Source organism: Globicephala melas, chromosome 18, assembly GCF_963455315.2.
Source record: "Globicephala melas chromosome 18, mGloMel1.2, whole genome shotgun sequence".
Classification (NCBI taxonomy): Eukaryota; Metazoa; Chordata; class Mammalia; order Artiodactyla; family Delphinidae; genus Globicephala; species Globicephala melas.
In genome coordinates this window covers 15,043,946-15,066,160 of record NC_083331.1, presented here as the reverse complement: position 1 = coordinate 15,066,160, position 22,215 = coordinate 15,043,946, and the positions used below count along the sequence as shown (strand labels likewise).

The window sequence follows — 22,215 nt, the reverse complement described above, 5'->3', positions numbered from 1 at the left end:
TGCAACTGAGGCCCTGAAAAACCGGAATTGAAATGAAGGCAAGGCCAAATTTGCCAGCTGGCTTCCTTTGCCAAGAATGACCCACTAGGGCACCGCCTATTCGAAGGGTGCGGCCGTTCGAATGGGGGCTGCCCCTGCAGAGTGCAGTGGCAAAGGTTGAGGGAAGCAGTAGTTCTACATTACGGCCTTCCTTTCAGCTCGTCTGGGTTACTGAGGTCCCCTAGCGGCGGGCAGACGAGGCCCGAACAGTCCAAATTTGATAGTAAACGCAGAGACCGCAAAACGAGGATGGGAACCAACCCTAGCTTCCATCTATCAGGCTCACAACCTCCACCCAGCCCCCTTATCACTGGGAAGCTGTTGTGATAAGCGGATTATGAAGAAATAGGAGTTTGGACGAGTGAGAATGTCAAGGAGGAATAAATCTTTCAGTCTTTTCAAACTTCTGTAAACGAGGCCTCATTTTCTTTAGATGCCACTTTTTCAACTGAAGAACCACCTGTCAGAAACAGGGATTTTTTTTTTTTTTGGAATTGGGAGCTGTCATTTTGGACAAGATATTTAAAACCCTACGGTCAATCTTCCATCTTAAGTGATCCCATCCCTCTGAAAGGAAATGCCTTCCATATTCCTCCTAAAAAAAAAAAAAATGCAAAAGAAAACAAAACTTGAGGACTGTTTCTTCTGCTCCCTGAGACACAAGGGCCATTGTCTTCCTACCTTTTGCCCCACTGATCTCGGCAGGACGTCCTGGACCTGGAGCCCAGATGGGGAAAGGTGGGGTGGGTTGATGGACGCACGGGGCAAGCGGCCTAAAGGAACATCTGGGAGTGGGGCAGGGCTGCACCCCAAGGCTTTGGTCCTCTCCCTTCTTCCATTTTCACTTCTCAACACCTCAGCACTTCCATTCTAAATAGCAAAGAAATGGCAAGCAAACAGTTAAACTTAATTAGGGTAAGTAATAAAGTGACAAGGCTCTCACTAAATGCTCTCCTCTGACCCCTTCCCCGTCGCCCCCGACTGACTCAGTGGAGGGTCTGAGATTCCCGCCCAAGGGAAGAGGGCACGAGGATGAGGATGCCTTTGGGCCCGAGGGTGCGTGTGAGGTAGGACCATCTTCGGCCCACGCCGAGCCCCCTTCCCTCATTTCTAGTTAAGTCAAGAATGTAGTGAACCCGGCTGGTGGCTGCTGGGCTGGACAACTGGCCCCCGTCTACATCCAACCGCAGAGGCTCAGCCCACGGGTGCGGACAGGTGGGTTCCCGGCGCGGAAGCTGCAGCGACTGCGTCGTCCGCGCGGACTTGACCGTCAGAGCCCCTGCCCCGGGGGGCGTGTGCGGCTCGCGCCGGGGCCGGAGGACTCGACACGTCGCAGGGAAAACAAAACAAAACAAAACAAAACAAAAACAAAACCCACCGACTTCCCCACGTTTCTCTGCAAAGAAATCGTGGGCAGAGTCGAGAGGGGGCGATTGAGCAGAATGCAGCGAGGCCGCCTCCGCCCGCCCGCCCACCCAGCGCCCCCGGAGCGCTGAGCGTCCCCGGCCCCCGCCCGGCCCGGCTTTGGGCCCCGAGCGGAGGTCGAGGCGAAGCGAGCGACTCGTTCCACTCGGGCTTCCCGAGTACTCTCTGGTCCTCAGTAGTAAACAAAGTGTCGCCGTCGCCTCCACGTTGGTTTTCCTCCTAGCAATCAAAACACTGGGAGGGCGAGAGACTCACAGAAACACTCGAGAATTACCAGAAAATAATAACAGAGAGCTTAAAAAAAAGAGTGAGAGAGCGAGAGTGTGTGTGCGTGTGTGTGTGGGAGAGAAAAACACCCCACTACCCCCCACCAACCCACTGCGGCCTCCCGGTGGAAAACCGGGCCCCGCCCAGGCCGGCGTCCACTGGCTGCCTGGGCGGAGCCGCCGCGCGCTCATTGGTCTCTCGGGCTGTCAGTCAGGGGCGGGCCGGCGCGCGCGCCGCCGCGGGCGGGGGACGGCGGCAGATCCAGTAAGTCGGGCGGCAGCGTAGTTGCTGCAGCTGCCGCCGTCGCCGCCACATTCAACAGGCAGCAGCGCCACGGTCGCGCAGCCCGGGAGAGTGAACGGTCCGCGGCGTCCGTCCGTCCTTCGTTCCACGGGCCGTGTCAGCAGGAGCGCGACGCCGGCGCTGCCGGGGCCCGGTGACTCTGGCCTGCCGTCCCGTCCGTGCAGCGGACCCGGAGGAGCCTAGATGTTGATGGACCTGAGAAGTTAAGTTCTGGGCTCGCGCTTCCACTCTGCCGCCGCGCCTTCCTCCCGGTTTCCGTCCGCTCGTGGCACCGACATCAACCCCCCCCGCCCCCCGCGCCCGGCCCCGGCAAATCTCGGACCGGCTCTTCTCGCTCTCTCTCCTCGGCCCCCGGTGCTGCACTCTCTCACTTCTTGGCAGTCCCGCGGCTGGGGGAGGGGCCGGGGTCACCATGGCCGAAGCGCCCCAGGTGGTGGAGATCGACCCGGACTTCGAGCCGCTGCCCCGGCCGCGCTCGTGCACCTGGCCGCTACCCAGGCCGGAGTTTAGCCAGTCCAACTCGGCCACCTCCAGCCCGGCGCCGTCGGGCGGCGCGGCCGCGAACCCCGACGCCGCCGCGGGCCTGCCCTCGGCCTCGGCGTCCGCTGTCAGCGCCGACTTCATGAGCAACCTGAGCCTGCTGGAGGAGAGCGGGGACTTCCAGCAGGCGCCCGGCTCCGTGGCGGCAGCCGCGGCGGCGGCCGCGGTGGCGGCGGCGGCGGCCGCAGCTGCCGCCACCGGGGGGCTGTGCGGGGACTTCCAGGGCCCGGAGGCGGGCTGCCTGCACCCGGCGCCGCCGCAGCCCCCGCCGCCCGGGCCGCTATCGCAGCACCCGCCCGTGCCCCCCGCCGCCGCCGCCGCCGGGCCGCTAGCGGGGCAGCCGCGCAAGAGCAGCTCGTCCCGCCGCAACGCGTGGGGCAACCTGTCCTACGCCGACCTCATCACTAAGGCCATCGAGAGCTCGGCCGAGAAGCGGCTCACGCTGTCGCAGATCTACGAGTGGATGGTCAAGAGCGTTCCCTACTTCAAGGATAAGGGCGACAGCAACAGCTCGGCTGGCTGGAAGGTGAGTGGCCTCGGGGCTAACGGCCGGAGCGGGAGGGGGGCTCGGGCAGCCTGCCTGCCTCCTCCTGAGGTCGCGGTGGGGCAGATGAGGGGGCGGCTGGGCAAGTTTGCTTGGCCTGAAAGTGCAGAGCACGCGGGCAGCGCGTGAAGGGAGCGGGCGAGAAGCGGCAGGGGTGGGTTGTGGGCTTGACCCGGACTCGTCGGGGGACCGGAATAAGTGTCTCTGCGCGCGCTCTAGTGAGAGTTGGAGCGGGACGGGGAATGGGCTCGTTGAGACCTAAGGGAGTGAAAAAAGTACGCCAAGAAGTGGACCTCCGAGCGGGCAGAAAAGTTCGCCAGTGGAAGGAAAGGGGGGTTCACTGGGAGCTGCTCCGCCACGGCCCGCGCGGACTCGTGCAGCTGCTGCTTTTCTTCCAGGACCTCGGGGGTGAGGGCGGCTCCCCTCCGCCCCCGCGGCGCGCGTCCTCCTAGCCCCGGGACGCCCCGCGGAGCCGTTTCCGCCGCTCTGGGCTGCGGAGAGCGTGGCGAGGGGCCTCAGAGCCCCGCCGCCAGGGGACCGGGCTGCAGGTGGAGGGGACAGGCAGGGCGCGAGCCGGGAGGCCCGTCGGGGATGGCCACGCAGATTTTGGAGGCCGGTGTGCATTTTGTTTTGTTTCGATTTTATTAGAAGTGGCCTCGAGTGCGGGGGGCCGGGAGCGCCCATCCCGAGGTAGCGCCTCCGACACGTGCGAAGGGGCGGCCACCGCCTGCGGAGCGCCGGCGCCCGGCCGCGCGGGGCGAGCTAAAGTTCAAGTGTGACCCTCGGCGGGGGCGGGAGCTGGCGACGGCGAGGGAGGGGCCGCGGGCGCAGGAAGCGAGTGCCTTTAAAGGGCCAGCGCGCCCTGGCCTTGCGTGCCTCCGGGCCCGGCCTCGGCGCCGCGCGGCCAGCTCTTATCTGCGCCGGGAGGTACCCCCAAACTTGGCCTCGCCCAAGGTTTAAGGCCTTTAATTAGGCGAGGAGAGGCTCCCCCGGATGACCAGGGCCGGGGGCGTGTATAATCTCTTGCTTTGCCACCTCAGTGCCTTCGAGCACGGAGCTACGGATCCGAGGGGCAAGGCGGGGGGCTTTGACACTAGTGTTTTGGGGGAGTTGGAGTGGAGGTTCGAATCTAGGGAACCGTAGGGAACTTCTGCCTGCATGGAGGCCTGTAGAGGAGGTGCCTCGCACTTTTTGCCTTTCTGAGAGAGACAGGCAGACAGACCCGAGGAGAGACTCTGTGGGCAGGCACGTCCCTACCCCGACGTGGAGAAGGCCCTGGGACCCTCGGGAGGTCAGGCTCGGGGCTGGCGGTGCGGAGGCTTACCGGCCGTGCGTTCGCCCTGCGGCTGCCAGAAGCTGCCAGTTTCTCACTGTCACAGGTGGAAGGATCGATGCGAAGGTTCTCTAGTTGAGCTAACCTCCTTCCTTACCCCTCATCCGGACTGTACAGCATAATACAGATTTTCCTTTGCTAAGCACTTGTTACAGCAAGGTGGTTTTACATACCCTGTTATCTTTGTGGTTAATGTGTGTAAAAAAGGTTAAGTTAATCACTTCGTATTAAAGTTCCTGGAGAAGGAGTCAGGATCTTATTTTTTCCAAAGCGTATTTTAGAGTAAAGGCATCACTTATAACCTCATTACTAGGCATTACGTGCAATTTTACCAAGTGCTTCAAAAAGGTAAGGTGCCTCCTTACTTTAAGCTAGGTATATATTCTTTTAAGTCAGAAAATCGGGGTTGCCTGCCAAATCCAATTTTACTTTAACATTTGAATTTAAGTATTTGACTGACTTGTTTATTTATCAGTCCTACTTGAGCTGTTACAAAGCATTTGCTGTTAAAAAAGCCATTTTTTTTGTTGTTGTTGGGCATTCAAGGTACAGTATGTACTTACACCTTTTCTCATGTCCTTGGGAATGGATACAGCCTGCTTCAGCTTGCTGGAGTGGCGTTCTTTAAAGATAGGGAAAGGCAGAGTTTGGGGATTATTTTTAGTTTTGCCTCTCAAATGGCCTTAAGTCAAGGTATTCTTAAACTATTGTAGGACTATAACTTAAACGTTGAAGCTTTAGTGCTTTTTATAAAAACAGATTCTAAGGCCAAATCACCCCCCCCCCCGGCCATTTTTATTAGGTTCTTTACTTGTTCTAATTTTTTCCCCAAATGCAATTGTAAGTTTTTAAAAAAATTTACTGGTCAGAGCTAGAAGATCTATTAAATGTTAGTGAGAATTGTCTGTCCAGAATTGGAGGCCAGGTAGCAGCTCCCAGTGGAAACCTAGTGGAGCTTTGGGAGAGAGCAGGCTGCCATTCTCAAGTGAGGAAATATTTCAGGTGCAATCAGAGTCAGTTGGTGGAAGTCAGATTACAGCAAGCACATTTTCACTTTGAGTAAAAGGGTATTTTAAGAAGAAAAGAAACAACCTGAAGTGTTTCTAACTCACAGCTAGTCTTCTGGTTGGAGTTTTCATAAAAATGAGTTACTTGTTAAAACTAAGTTTCACTCTCAGATCTGAAAAACTTGCTTGTTTTAAACATTCATAAAAAGGAGAAATTTTACTATGACTTTTAGCTTAAAAAAATTCAGTTCTAAAATGCAAATCGACCAAAACTTAACTGTTTGAGGACTGAGGAGAGGCTGCTTTGGAACTAAATTATTTCCTGTGATTTACTACAGGGAATTAGACTGAATCTTTAAGTAAATATAGTTTCTTGTGCTTTACTTCCTGGGGCCTGCCTGAGAATTTGAAAGTCATTTGCATGGGACAAAATGGTTGGAAAGCTGTTGAAAAGTTCAAAACCTTTTAGTTCCTTCAACACTGGTAGTATTTGTGGGGTATGCATTTTGTATTTGTAGGAATGGTATGTTAAATCTGCTTTGCAGTTGGTTAGAACTGTCATAAGGTTACACACAAAGTGGAAGTTGAGACTTTTGGAAATCCCGGGATCTTTTAAACCATGTGCAGTATTTATACATAGTGAAACTTCATTTCCGTGACCTGTTATTTTTTCCCCCCCTATATAGAAAGCTTTCTAGAGCTTGGGAAGTAATATTGTGAGCTCTGGCTCTGTGTTTTGTTTTTTTAATAGTTGTTTTGAGTTGACTTTTGTGTTTTGCTTTGAAATTATTTGGAACACAATGTAGATTAAAAGAATGCTTCAACAGTAGAACTTAACACTTGTTAAAATTTTAAATTGTTTTATTATGAGATATCACAGATATTCTTTATTTTGGAATAAGGTTTCTTTAATTTTGTCTGTGAACTGAGAGTGCATTTCCTCGTATTTAAAAATTCATATCTATTCTATTATTAGGGTTTGCAACCTGCAGGTGAGTAATTTAGCCACAGAGGTTCCACGGCAGGGATGATGGCTGCTTTCTTGCTGCACTGTCACGTTTGACAGAATCCTGGTGAGGATTACTGAAATCACCTTACTTAAAGCCTTTCTTACAGTTGGGTGAAAATCTCAAGATATGTATTTGGGGAAAGGAGCATGAGGAAAGAGAATTGGGAAAGGGCATAATACAGCGAAGTATGCTCTAAGGCTGAAAGTTATGTGGGACTGATGTGACCATGTCTCATGGCTGAGATGTTTTGTTCAGAAATTCCCAAATAGTTGTCAAATATGAATACCTTAGTTGCTCCTCAAAGGAACTTTATTTTGATTTTACTTTCGGTCTTGTGGCACATCCTTGGGGAGATGTGGCAGGAGGGGTGGCTTCTATTTTTGAATGATACTCATCTTTGTTTTTCTTTTTTAAAGTGGCAGACATTTGAATACTGGAAAGAAGGCATTTTTAATTCTCATGTAAACTTCAAAAAAGGTTAAAGTTTGTTGAGGCACCCCCTTCCCCCATTACTGAAAGGCCATCACGTTGGCGATGGACACAAATATCGCCAGCTATCATGAGCTGCACAGGGGTCTTCTAAGTGGATGTATGAAATGGAGAGGGAGGAGCGAATACTCAGTGGTTGGTTAGAATCCCTAATAGGGTGCCAACTTTTTGCTCGCCCTTGCGCTCTAACCTCTTCATCCAAGCTTCTAAACTGCAATTCTGTGTGACTTTCTAAGAGAACATCTGTCTGTATTGGCCTGGAATTTCTTTAGGAAGCCCTATTTGCATTTTTCTGGAACGCTCTGCCCTTGGAAACTACCCAGTACCCTGGCATCATGGGAATTGACTCTGCCAGTTTTTTTTGTCTTCGTGTGCCATCACTTTGGGGCTTCCTGGAATCCTCTTAGCAAGGCAATGTAAACCCCATGGTGATGCGAGAGAGCAAAGGAGTTTGCACTTGTGCTCTGCATGGAATGAGCAGAGTGGGTTCAGCCCTGCCTGTCTGCACCTCAGGACTTGCCTTGGCCTTCATAGTAACAAGTTGCAGAGACTTGCACCCGCCCCTTGGGTCAGATGACCACCTTTTCTTGGTGCAGTTGTTCCTCAGTTGTGAACCAGAGAAGACCAGATGAACTTGAAGGTGTTTATTTTGCTGTCTGAGGGGTAAAGGCTTGTATTCCAACGGATATGCTGTATACGAATGTACAGTGTATACAGTGCACAGTAAGGTGTAGAAGGAGTCCCCCTTTTTGCTAATTCTTGATAAGGACCAACAACACTCAAGTCAGTGGCACAGAACTTCTTTGCAGGGTATTACTACTTTTTTTTTATTGGGGTCTTCTACAGAACATAAGAAACATGCAAATGAATAATTGAACATTATTGATTTCATATGGTTCAACCTTTATGGAGAACTTTTTTTCCACTGGCATCCCAGTTTACTCCACTCAGTCTGCCTATGGTTTATTGACTTGTGGGTTAAGCAGTGCAAATAATGAATCTTGCCTTCCTTCCCCCTTCCCCCCTGGCTCTTTTATCCATCCTCATATAGCTTTGATATAACCAAAAGAAAAGAAAAGCAAGCTAATTTTGATATTGGGCCACATAAAATTGAAAAGCTAGATCTGCAACCGTTTTTCAGTTTATTTAGTGAATTTTCACCTTAATGCATTACTTAAATAAGGACATAAATTCAACTTGTGTCCTTTTTTTCAGGCCATATTCCTTATAGAAAAGAAAAATGACAGAGCTGCGTGATGAGCTTCTGTAGCCCCCAAGTTGGTTTCTGATGATTGCCGAAGCTGCACTCTTTATGGTCTAAGTTCTTCCCTTTTCTCAGTTTTCCCTTGACCTCTCAGTAGAAATCCTTTCTTACCTTGGGCTCAGTTACATTGTCCTGATCCTTGCCCGCATTCTGGCTTCTCCTCCAGTTGGTTCATTTTTCCTTCTATGCTCAGTTGTAAGTATGCCTAGGACTAGGTGTAGACTTATTTTGATTCTTTCCTGGATAACTTACCCCTTTATTGTCCAAGTCTCCAGTTACCTTAAGGCTGTAGATGTCCCACTTTCACCTCCAATTCGACATGTCTAAACCCAAGCATACTATATTTCTTATTCCTCTCAGATGAGGTTCCCATCTTGAGTTCCCTGATTTGGTTAATGGTCTTTAGCCCTTTCCCCCATTTTCACTCCTCGATGTCCCCTTCAGCACTTTCTTCTCATGGTGTTAGTGTCCCCAAGTCTGTTAGCTCTTCTTTCTCAGGGTCTCTTGAGACTTTCACTTCCCAGCTTCTAACCACTCCCTGGGTTAACTCTTATATCAGGCCCAGTCCATCCTATCCCCAGGGCTTGGAGCTTCCTGTGCGTCTACTGGAGCTTCCATAAATTCTGCTTAGTCTGCAAGGTTCAAGTCAGTTCCATCAACTTTCAACCTTGGCTTGTGTCTGAAGGCATTTTCGATTCTCTGAGTGAATGCCTGGTAACCGCTTAATTCCTGCTGCTGCGTATTTTATTCTTGCTGTACGCGGGCCTCTCACTGCCGTGGCCTCTCCCGTTGCGGAGCACAGGCTCCGGACGCGCAGGCTCAGCGGCCATGGCTCACGGGCCCAGCCACTCCGCGGCATGTGGGATCTTCCCGGACCGGGGCACGAACCTGTGTTCCCTGCATCGACAGACAGACTCTCAACCACTGCGCCACCAGGGAAGCCCTGCGTATTTTAATTTAACTTTAACATCTGCATGTTTTTGGTAGCTCAGTTATGTTGTAAATACATGGGTGGAAAAAATGTTTTCTTGAGACATGGATCTTTTCTGTTTCAGCTTCCTCTGTGTTCAAGATGCTTACATTCTGACATAGGGAATATAGCCAATATTTTATAATAAGTATAAATGGAGTATAACCTTTAAAAATTGTGAATCACTGTATTGTATGCCTGTAGGTTATAACTTACATGATATTGTACATCAATTATACTTCAGTAAAAAAGATCACATTCTGTAATACTTGAGGATAATTTTATTAGTAGTATTACTAAAGAACAGTGATTATTTTCAGTCTATAGTCAAAGTATTTCTTTCCCATTTGTTGAATGATTATTGTGTATAAGTTGTATTAGATGCATTTGAATGATAGAAAAATGATTCAAGTGTGGATCCTGTAGGGAGATTAGATGTGACACATAATAACTATGATACATGGTAGCATGGTTAAGTGCCTTCGAGAAAAATGGAGTTCTGGGTTGGCCATTTAGGTGGGTCTTGAAAATGGGATGTTATTCTCCCAAGATTTCATTATAAAATATTTCAAACATTCAGCAGAGTTGGAAGAATTCTCCCCTGAACACCCATATACCTACCACTTAGTTTCTACTTCTGCCATTTTATTATACTTGCTTTATCATATATTTATCCATTGGCACATCCATCTTCCCATCAATCCCTCTTAGTTTTTAAAATTTATTTTTGGAATGATGGACTGGCATTCATAAAGGCATGAAAATTGGGGAAACAGTTTCTCTGAGTGATGGATGTATGCAACACACAGAGAAGGTTTGAAAAGTGTAGGAAGGAGAGTTTCTATTGTCAGACTGAACTTGGACTTTATATACATTATGAAAATAATATTGTGTTATAGACCAAGTTTTTCTATGAGACTGTATGTTTGTTTTTGTAATATAAGAAATTATGAAAATAGGATTATATTTTTAGTTTTTTAAATGCAATTTCTCAGAAACGTGTTCATGTGTAAATATAGAGCATGGAATGCAGTGTAAAGACAATATGCTGCATTTGATTTAAAACTGATATACAGAATTTGGTAATGCAGGGAACAGATTACGTAATTGCCAATGCGACATTGTCATAGTAGACATGTATAAAATGTTTAGATTTTTGCTTGGTTTGTTCTTTAAAATCAACTTTCACGCCAGGTGTCCTGGGGGCAGAGTGATTCAAACAAAGAAAGATCACTATTGATTGTAATTCTTACTGGTTTATTTTAAGTGAGATATCTTGAAGTTGAAGTTAGCAACCTTTAAATATACTTAGGGCAATTATGAGTGAAAGTTATATTGACTTGAAAAGATGCTTTACAATTTAAATGTCAGTTCTCATATTGTCTTAGCTAAATATTAGCTATCCTTGATAGCTTTCTCATTGTATTATATCTTTACCCACTAACCCAAGTACAGGATGAAGAAGGTTATAATGAGATGTCTCAGCAGATCCAGAGGAGGTTAAATTTGGATAGGCTAAACCCCAAATTGATGCCAAGCAGATAGACATAACTGCATGTATTCAGAATGCTTGGAATGAGTCGGATTAGCTTTCGGTGAACTAAAAGGTTTAAACGATAAAAACTCTACTGTGGCACATCAAAAGGCAGAAATACAGATTTATTGAAACTTATTAGCCATTTTAGAAATGACAGGTGTTGAAGAAATGTAGGAAACTATTTTATTAGTGTTAAGTAGTAGCAGGTAGCACTTTATTCATAAGATACCCTGCTGTGGGGCGGGGGACAGTGAAGCAAAAATAGACTGCAAAACTCACCACTGTGAGGTTTTGTTAAATGAGCAAGTTACCTTCCACATGGATGAAACAGCTTTCAAAGCACGCCAGGCCATCACAGTTGCGTGGCTGCTAATGATGTCAGGGTAAACTAGTCAAACGCAGGTAGGAAACAATATGGAATTGGCCAATCTCATTTTTTCCCGCTATTAATGTTTGTAGATTGAGTGAGGGTCAAAATTGCAGGCTGTGTCTTTGGTCTTTTCATTCCATAAGTAGAGAGAGATGTGAAACATCTTCATTCTTCAACGTGAGGGGTTTTACCTCCCTCTGGGAGGAGAGTCAGAAGCAGTGTAGAGATCTGTGGGAGGATAGGTCATTTCTTCCAAGGTAGCCCCATTCCTGCTGACACTAAGTCATATGAGTTCTTTAACTCTTAGTGATCGTGGGTGGCACTGCCGTCTTTTGAGAAGAGAATGTCACCTCTGAAGCATGTGGCCCACTGGTCTGGGCTGTGCTTTTACCTGCAGCAAGCCCTGCGCCTCTTAGTTACACCCCTGCTAGCCACATGCGTGGAAATCCCGAGGCTGCCACCTTTTTTGAGTGTGACTTGGTTCTGAAAAATCTGTGTAGATCTTTGACCTGAAAAGAAAATCTTTTTCTGCCTTGATTAATTTTCCCCCTAGATGATATTTGTGTTAATTACAGTGTCGTTCTTTGTGTGGCTTAAGTTACAGAGCTGATCCTAATACTAAACTCCATGACCTTAACAGCTCTGGAGATGCTGTTTAAAAGCAAACAGCTGATTAAAAGCAAAACTGTAACGAGAGACAGGGTGGCAAGAGCCAGTGGCCTGTGTCCATTTGTTTTTCCTCTGTTTAAGTCAAACAGATATTTCTCAGTTGCCATTCCTCCCAAATCTAGAAAATGGGTCATGGTTTTGTGAATCTCTCCTTTTGTTATATTAGAGATTTGTTAAGAACCAGGGTTGAGAAAAAATGTTTTTCTGTTTACAGCCATGATCCCGAAGTTGTTACACAGCTGCCTTTGCATTGCTAGTGAGGGGCCTGGTTTGCTGAGTTAAAACTTTGAAAGTAGCTAAAGGAACCTGGCTTCAGGAAGAGGGAGGGGACCTCAGTGGTTGCGTTCTGTACCTGCAGTAAAAAAGTCTCAAAGAGCATGATTAGCCCCCTCAGTCTTATTTGGACTCAAGCCAAGAGAGAGGCCTAGCGAAGGAAGGAGGGAGAGGAGAACCAGTTTGGGTTTTGTGGGAAGGTCTGGAGGCACTTAGCGCCTTCCAGCACTGCCCCCCAAATCAGTTTTTCTATTTTAGTTAGAAAATCAGTGCTTTTCCTCCACTAGTATCATGTCTCAGAAGCCCACCATGCAGGTGGCTTGAGGGAAGACCCATCTTGTCCGAGCTGAAAATGCCTGCACACAGAACTGGGGGCGGGGGCGGTATCTTTGCAGTGGTGTTTGAGGGTAAGAGTGAAAAGGGTCTGTCTGAAAAGAAATGCATTTGAATTTCAAGTCCAATTTGGAGAGATAAATTATGACTGAATTACATAATTCCTAGACTTGTAAATATTGTGCATCCTTCAAAGGTTGAAAACAAAATAACCATATAAATATCTGGATATGGTCTATATAAGTAAATATATCATACCTCAGACAGCTTGGTTGCTTGGAAGCTAGGTCAAAGGAAATGGTTTGCATATGGTTTAGCTAGAGGCTCTTATTTTGGCAGATTCTCGAGGCAGTGTATTTTACTGCACTCCTATTTTGACATGAATTTTTTCACTTGTTAAGTGTAGGGTTGCATCAAGATAGGTGCATTCGAGATGTTATAGCGTCTTTATTCTGTGATGCTTGATTTGCGGAATCATCAATTTGTCACACCAGTGAGTGTTCCTTGTCAAGTTTCAGCCCGCCAAACTGTGATTTGAATACTGGAGAAACCCAGCTACCTTAAGGCAGGCGTTACATCACCTGTCTGTTCTGCAGGGCCAGCTCTGAAGGGGTTGGAGGGGAGGTAGTTGCAGAGGGGAACTTGTTGAACTTGGAAATATCAACGGAGGTTGTTTGTGTACCTGGTACCTCACTGGTTTGGTTGCATCTCTCTAAACTTGAATGGAAACGTTTTTTCTCTGGATGGGTAGATATGCATGCCATCATGAAATTTACATGCAATGAATGTGAAAGCTTCCTGTGGACCATCCTACTGAGAGACCTTTTTGTAATCTGTGTGACTGTATTGGTCTCTCTCCTTCAGCCTTTTGGAATTTAACTTTCTCTTTAGTGGCCCATTATGACATTTGCATACATTGAATGTGAAAAATTCCTCCTATACACTCACTCTTCCGTTACCTGTGGGCCCAGAGGGTTTCTTGACCCCTTTAGAATTCATGAAATAGAATGACTTATGTAGGGCCTGGATTTATATTTACTGTATACATTTGCATTAACGTGCAGCCTTTCAGATTGTGATCTAACACTGATTTTAAACACAGTATTTGATGGCTTTACATTTTAGAAGAGGTCACCATAATGGTTTTTATTATCTTCTGAAATACGTGGGATAATTAAAAAATTAATGCTAAAGAAATTTTTTTAGGGTTAAAAATTCCTATAATTAGGCATGTTTTGATGAGATTTACATCCTCTTTTTTGCTTCTGTAGTGGATACTTCCCCAGCTGTGACCACATGGCTTTGTAGTAGTCCTGTATTATTATATTCCAGTATTTCTGAGGTGCTTCCTTAAGGTGCTTTATATTTCTTGAAATGCCATTTTGACGCCTTTGGTAATTATACTGAGAACATATTTTTAAAAAGCAGAAGTCACATTAAAATTTTGTAAGAATGATTGTCAAAAGCTTCAAGAATTACTTTCCCCACACTTCAGTGCTTAGGCGGGTCCTTGAGTTGGAGGACTAGTGCCCCCCCCCCCCCCCCCCGTCTGTCACCATCGTTTCAGAGATCCTTTCAGAGACTGCCCTTCCTCATGATCTTTTTAGCCTGAATTTCTCACTGTGCTGTCTAACTCAGAAGTAAATATTCTTAATCTGTTCAGCCTAGTTGTTACAAGCCATTTAGTGAGTAGCTTGAATATTAAAGTTTGTGCCATTGCATTCCTTAGTGTGACTGCTTTATTTTGAGCTAAAGGGTGGGTAGAGAATAAAATGGAGAGAATATTGATACTGATACAACCCATATTTACGCTGTGTTTTTTCTCCACGAACAATGGGACGGTGCATGTTTGAAGTTAATCAGTTTCAGAATTTACCTTTTGATTGCATGCCTTATAAATTGTATTTCTAAGAAAAAAATTAAAAATACTGATTATTGTGCTGTGTGCTCCCGTTGAATAATGTAAATGATCTTGGGTTATATCAAATGCTGAATGTATTCCTAGAAGGAATTCCTGCTTAAATTTCTTTTGTGATGAAATTATGGAGACATTTTAATCAAAGACAAGCTGTTGATGGCTATGTTCTTAGACTAACCATAATTTCTGCCTATATTTATATTTAAAAGCCAAGAAGAGAAAAGGGAAAACACGTTCAGTCCTGGAAGTCTTGAGCTGAGATTGATTCCACTGCGATTGACAACTCAGGGCCTGCAATTAAGCCTCATTTACACTCCCCACCTCCATTTGTGTTTCAAATAACTCTCTTAAAAGAGTCCTGGAAGGAAGAATTAATGAAGTCAGAGGATAACATGAAAACTTAAAACATTTCAGAGGGATTCCTTTCATGACTAAATTCTTTGTGATCCTTAACTGTGTGAATACACCCCTGGGATTGGAAATGGAGACACCCCCCTCCCTTTAATCACGTGCCCCATTCAGCTTGTTTCTGGGTGGCTTGCTGAGACTGTTTCAGGGACTCACTTAAAACAATGACATTGAATTTTATTAAGCAAACGTTCAAGTCCACCACCTGCCTTTTGCACAAAAGCTCACCTCTCCTGGTGAGCTATCCTTGCTCCCCGGGCTGCTGTCTTGTTACTCAGGCCTGAAACAAGGTAGCAGCCGGCTTTCTGCAGACCTGCACAGCGGCACATCACCACCTCACGGCCCACCAATAAGAGCATAATGACTTGTTAGACCACATTTACTGTGCAGATGAACTTGAATGTCAGTAGGACAGCATACCCCTGTAGGCTTAAAAACGTTTGAATTTAATGTCCCTTCTGTCTTTCATCAGGTTATAGCTTTTGGATTTATAGTTACTCATCCTGGCTGTAATTATATTAGTAGTATTTTTGTTTGGCCAAATCTGAGGCATGACCTTTGCCATCCTGCTTGGCTGTGCTTGGGAATTTGACATCCTTCAATGTAGATGGAATTCCCTTGCTTTGTTTCCTGTGATAGTGTGGGGAATACACATTTTGGCTTTTTCAACAGAAGTGGAGGAAGACAGGAAAAAAGTAGAATTGGAACGCACAAAGAGGGTATTAATTTTTTCTGCTGGGCGTGGTTCACTTGGCATGCTTTTTATCAGGAGTCTGAGCCTACAAAAGTAGTTAATGCAGAATACTCGGAAAATGTTATACTCATCCCTAGTTTTATTTTTTCTGATCTGGATTTAAATTTATCACTGGTTTGACATTTTAGGGTCTTTGAACTGTTTTTCATTTAAGTACACTTGGTAAAAAGAACTACGTTTTTGTGATGTCTTTACGAGTCCTAAGTATGCAGTCAACTGCAAAGAAAACTGCAAAGGGGGAACATATTTGCACCCCTCTCTGAGGGGGGAGTGTTTTGCTGCTACTGACTAAAAGTTTACATGTGTGATTCTGTTTCCTGAATGTAGTCAAAACCGCCGTCAAAAATTATCCCCTTTGAATTGTCATGAAATTTTAGTATCTAAAATTTGATGAAGTGGAGAGAAAAGTTGAAGCCAGAGTTTTACAATGTTTTCCTTTTAAAAGTTGCAAAAGTCACCTTTTGCTTTAAGTGCTTTAAACAGAAGATCATAATCCGTGTCTCCTGCCTCCCAATAACCCATTAATAGGCTTGCTTTTGTGTTAATTTTCTCATTTCCCATCTAAGGTTAATATCCGGGGTAGGTTAGTTAGCAGTGTACACTGTAGGGGGAGTCGATCTGTTCTGTTCTCAATTATGCAGTAAGTGAAGAATGCCCCGTGCAGCCTTCTGAGCTTTCGAGGGCACACATCCAAATGCCTGTATTAAAAGAGCGCTTCTTTTTGATTATCTCCTACTCTCGCTCCCTACTTTTTCATCTCCTCTTTGCTTTCCTTCTCATTTTCAGCCCCCTCATTTATTTGTTTTGAATACATTTCTCCAACTTATTAATGTAAATTAGGCGAGATCTTTCTTTAAAGGTTGTTGCTGGTTACTGGTGTGTTTTACTTCATTACAGCTACCCCATTGTATTTTCGACTGCCATTGGAAATGGTCATTAAATTATTAATAGATCTGATCCCATTAAGAAGTATTTACAAGGAGATTTCTGTCTGACAGGTTGTCTGTATAGGAGTTATGTTAAATTGTTGGCATTCCCGTTTATCTCCTAGTCCTTGGGTTTTGGCTAGAGGCCTTTAAAATTTACTGAACTGTGTGTAAGAGAAGGTATGAGGAATCATGAAGTTTTTAGTTGAACAAATTTTAAAACTGCTTGGTGTAGGAGCCTCCGCTTGGCCACTTGGAGATTCTGAGAATCACTACCTCGCACGCTGCTGAAAAGTTTATTTCTATATCGAGCCTGTGTGTCCACGTGTAATTCCCTTCCTCCCTGCCCCCGCCTTGCTTCTGGATTTTGGAGCTACATTGACTTAGCTTAATTAATTTCCCCTTCAAGTACCTGAAGCCAATTCCCATAATTATTCTTTTCCCAGCTAACCAGTCCTAACTCCTTAATAAACCCTTCCAGGGACTTAAGATTTCTGTACGTTGTCAAAACACAGAACCCCAAACCCAGTTGTCTGTGGATGGGGAATGACCAGTGGAGTACACGGCGGGGCTGGTAGTGCCCTTGTCCAGGGACGGCATGCTTCTGGTAGGGTGGCTTGAGAAAGCCTGTGCTAGCTTTTGGATGCTGTGTCACCCTTTGACATAGAAGAGAGGTAAAAGAACAGGGCCAAGAGGCCTGTGTGGATTCTCGTCAGTGTTTGGTTAGGATGGTGGTCCTGTGATTCAGGTGAACAAGCGACAAGTCCCACATTAAGCAAGGCACATAAAGAGAAAGTCCTCGAGGAGGAGAGTAACTGATGGGAATAAGCTGAATGGAAGAACTCAGTGTATTTTAGCCTTTTAAGCTAAATATCTGTTAGTATGTGTTTGCCTGTCTTGACAGTTTTTTTCTTTTTTTTAGACTTCAGTTTGTACTGGTAAGTAGGCAGGGTTTTGAAAGGAAGGAAACAGCTTTTTGGATGTGGGATAGTCCAAATGTATAGATGTAAATTTCTACTGAATCTGCACTACCAAATCCATCCCATTCAGTGATGTGTAGTTAACCTATATTTGACTTTTGGGACGAGAGAACCACACCAAGGTGCAAGATGTGAGTAATCACAGGCATATCGGTGTTACGCTAGGTGTGTATTGTCACCAGCTCTTCTTACTGAGCTGAAGTGTGTCTTCGAGCTTTTCAGTGGTGAATCTTGAACTTTGTCTTTAGCCATAGTCTGGATTAGTAAAGTCTGCAACCTTCCTGCTCCATCTGTGTTAAATGTGGAAATTACTAATATTGAGATGGGTGGTGTTGGTTGATTTCACATTCTGAAGTTTTAAATTTTAATTTCTGGCCTAGAGAATATGAGGTCATAGGCTGGAGAAGTCTCTGCATTAGTAAAAGCAATTAAAATCTCAGGGTTGTTTGGTTTTTGTGCTTTAATGAGGAGAGAGAATGCCTCCCCTGCGTCTTGGGTGAGTAATTCCATAGATAGACCTTTTATCTATTGATTACAGAGATTTGACCCAGTCAAACCAGGCTTTATGGGGTTGGGGCCTGCAATACCAAGGATGCTAAGTTCCTGTAAACCACTTAGGAAGCTCCTGAGCCATTACTGTATGTGTGACCTGGTACATTCCTCACGTACAGATCTTTTTACATCATGAGTTCTTCTCTGGGTCCATTGGATTTGATGGTCACCCTTATCACTGCCTTCTCATTGGTCCTCCCAGTAACTTCTCCTTTTCTGTTCAAGGCAGCAGAGTTCCCACTCCTTCCTTGTCAGTCCGAATGGAAACTTTGCTTACCTGGCTCCACTTGGGGTCAGCCAAGGTGGGAGAGGAACACTAGTCCTGTTTTAATCACAGATTGTTGGGAATAATTGGCTAGCCGGTGCCAGTGTCTGCAAAACATGCTTAGATCCATGGTTAGGTATCTTTTGTCACACGCCTGGGAGGATGACCTTAGATCACCAGGGTGTTTGAGAATCGATGTTGGGGTCATTTCAGAGCTATAAGAATTCCCTCTAGCATTTGCTTTTTGTAATGCCCTCATGAGCCTAGCCCAGATCTGTGATTTTTCAGTAAATATTAGAGGTCCTGGATTTTGTTTCTAGATTGGTAACCTGATAATTCATATTTAGACAAGTCACATCACCGCTGTGTTAGCTTGTTTATCTGTAAAATGGGGTTAATGATACCACTGGGGAGTGCCTGTAGAGCAGGTTGGGGCGCTCAGAGTAGGGAGCTATGTAGTTAGGCCGCGTTGTACATTTTAGTATTAGCCAAGATACTTGGGCTTAAAATTCAGAGTAGCTGAGAGTCTGGGGCTTTCATTTTTTGTTTCTGGGCTTCTTGATTATATAAAATACGTTTAGGTAAAAAACAGAATAGAACCAAAGAAAGCTAAACCACTTGACTAGGTCTTTCTTTCCTAAACTTTCCTAGTACTTCCGTAGCAAGTTTAAGGAGGGTGTCTGGAGACTCGTTTTGTGTTTTGGAAGAACTTTGGATAGTACGGGAAAAGAGCTGGTGGGTTGTATTTGGATTGTATAAATATGGGTAATTTATTTTTTCTTTATATTTTGCCTTTTTACATTTTTTTAAACATCTTTATTGGAGTAGAATTGCTTAATGGTGTGTTAGTTTCTGCTTTATAACAAAGGGAATCAGTTATACATATACATATGTTCCCATATCTCTTCCCTCTTGTGTCTCCCTCCCACCCTCCTTATCCCACCCCTCTAGGTGGTCACAAAGCACCGAGCTGATCTCCCTGTGGCCTTTTTATATTTTAAGCAACAAACACCTGTATTAGAAGTATTAAGTGTTTGAAATGAAAATGCAGTTTGGGGTTTTCCATCCCTCCTCCTCGAGAGAGAGAGAATATTGGATTCAAGCAAGTGATTGCATAAACGTATAAGATAGCTATCATTACTATCCCCATTTTTTAGACAAGGAAGCTGAGGCATAAAGTTAAACAGCCCAGTGTCACACAGTAAGTGATGGAAGCAAGAAGCCATGGGTTTTTATTGTAGATCTCAGACTCTTAAGCACTTCACTTTGCTACATCAGAGAGAATGATTTTCTTTGGAATCTTGGAGGAACAACTAGGACTGAAATTTAAAGTTGGAAATATGAAGGTAAAATTAACGGGTAGATAATCAGTTAATTAACAGAATCTAAACAATTAATGCACATACCGACAATCCGAAGACAGAAATTTTGCTGACCTGTCCAGTTAGTTAACTAGACTCCTAAAGATGGAAAAGTACATTGGTGTAGTGAGCCTTTGGGGTAGTGAATTCTCTTGTCCTCTGAGGAGAGGAAGGAGTGCATCTATGGTGATGATTAATGAGAGGTTGGGAGAAGTGACCCAGTGACCCAGTCGTGGCTCACAGCGTGGCAAAAAGGAGTTTTTGCCCCATGTTTTCCTCACCAGATGGACGAGTGGGTGCTAGAGTGTTCTGTGAGCTCTGTCACTATGTCCACACACTGCTTAGGAGGAGGAAAAGTACTTCCTGTCACAGGGAGATGGACTTGGCCTGTTGATGCTCTGGGGTTGACAAATAGAAAGAACAAATACTGACCCATTTGGACAGAAAAGACTTTGTTTGGGGTGAACTTACGCTTCAGGAAGGCTACTAAGCCCTCATTTAAGGGACAACGATGAGGTGAAATTCTTAGCTAAGCTGTCACCCAAACTTTACTAAGTGCTAGTCAGTCGTCTTTACCATTTGGCCGTGTTTCCGTTGCCCGGATGGGACCTTACTAGATAGTTCATCAGTCTGTATCATCCCGGATTCCCCTTGTTGAGAGAAAGTCTTTGGTTTTGCTTTGGAAGTTGCTTGGCGAGAGTATTGTGGTTTGGAGGAAATGATAGCCCGGGCTTCAGAGATAAATACTGCTTGGCTTTGGGTCCTGCTTCCAAATACTGTTCCTCCTCCCTACCTTTCCCATACAGCCTTTAAAAATCACGTCAACCTACAGTGATTATTTGTTCCAACTACTTTTGTGTATGTTTCTTGTGTGAAGTGGTGGCATGTTAGATTTTTCCTGAATAGGTAGTTCCTAATAGATGTACAGGATTTGTGCCATTTTATTTAGCGTGGGGTTTTGTAGAGGGTTATTAATATTTATTTTATTTAGATAATGGAATTTCTGTTTCCCTAAGTAAAAGGGCTCCTTTTTGGAGAAGTAGTGTTTAGAACCTGGAGTATTGTCACCAATCCATTCAAGCTTGTTGAACTTAGCAGAACTTTGGACAAGTTAACATTAAGTATAGGTTTCCTCATCAGTAAAATGAGAATAATACATCCTGGGATTTTTGTGAGGGCTAAGAGATTGGGGTTGCCACATAAGAAGACAAAGGTGATTGTCTCCTCTGTCCTCGATCCATTTTATCTGGAGAGATTTTTCAGATAGAAGAGAGAAAGGAAAAAATTCTCCAGACATACCTCATTTTATTGCACTTCGTTTTATTGTGTTTTGCAGATATTGCTTTTTTTTTTTTTTTAAATTGAAAGTTTGTGGCAACCATGCGTGGAGCAAGTCTATTGATGCCATTTTTCCAACAGCATTTGCTCCCTTTGTGTCTCTTTGTAATTTTGGTAATTCTTGCAATATTTCAAATGTTTTCATTATTACATTTGTTACGGTGATCTGTGGTCTCTGATGTTACTATTGCAAAAAGATTACAACTCACTGAGGGCTCAGATGATGGTTAGCATTTTTTAATGAAGGTACGTATGGCTTTTTTAGACATAATTCGATTACACACTTAATAGACTACAGCACAGTGTAAAGATAACTTTTATATGCACTGGGAAACCAAAAAATGTGTGCGACTCCCTTTATCGCGTATGTGCTTTATCGCGGTGGTCTGGAGTGGAACCCGCAACATCTCCGAGGTATGCCTGTATTTCTACATTCCCTACAAAAGACTAGGCCAGTGGTTCTCAACCGGGAGGGATTTTGTCCCCCAGGGGACATTTGGGAAAGATTTGGTTGTCAGAATTGGGGATGGGGGGGTAGGGTTGCTGCTAGCACCTAGAGGGGAAAGACCAGGACTGCTGCTGAACACCCAGCAGTGCCCAGCACAGCCCTCCAACCAAGCGTGGTTGGGCCTCAGATGTCAGTACTGCTGAGGTTGAGAAGCCTTGCTCTATGCAAAATTACCCTCCATTATTCTTTTTCCTGCACTAGAATTTCGTTATTTATTGTTTACTAAGTGACTTCAAAACTTCTTCTGCCCTCTGCCTGGTGTGAATATAAAGTTTGCTTCAGTTCTTTTCTTAGGACAGTTGCTGCCTTCTGAAATCTTAGGTCCCCCGGGGTGTGTGATGGCAAAGGCTGGTCCTCGCACGCTTATGGGGTGGGCATTGGTCGTGGCCCACTCCTTCTGCAGGGCTCCCTTCCTCCCCTGCTGCCTCTTTTGCCCACCTCCTTTAGGAAGCTTTTCCTGATTCCCTCCCAGTTGAATGGGATCTCTCTCTTTCCTTTGATTCCTATGATGGGTACGCTTTCTCATGGATTTGTCTCTTGCTTTCTGTCTCTCCATGGGCTGCAAGCTCTTTAGGGCAGAATTCTTCCCTTCTCTTTTCTGGTCCCTGGAAACACCTGAGTATAGTTCCTCCCACATAAATGGATATGAAACAGACATTTAGAAAATAATACATTATTACACTGTTCTTGATGAGGACAGAAAAATTTATTTTATTCCTTCATATTACATTTTCGTGCGTCACTTTAATATTCCCCTGTAATTTAGATGATGGTGATGCCAGAGGTTCTCATCTGGCTTGACGTGTTTTTCTAGAGCAGCTTTTTAAATTAC

The 22,215-nt window shown here is 45.1% G+C and overlaps 1 protein-coding gene across 1 annotated transcript in view; it reads left to right on the top strand.

Annotated features, from left to right (window-relative positions):
• Nucleotides 1-2,005: 2,005 nt before the first annotated feature.
• FOXO1 (forkhead box O1) overlaps nt 2,006-22,215 on the top strand; it is a 92,078-nt gene continuing 71,868 nt past the window's right edge. Inside the window, exon 1 of the mRNA XM_030882435.3 lies at nt 2,006-3,100. Within this exon, the coding sequence (XP_030738295.2) occupies nt 2,447-3,100 (654 nt within the window). The 5' untranslated portion in view covers nt 2,006-2,446. The remainder of the gene's footprint in view (nt 3,101-22,215) is intronic.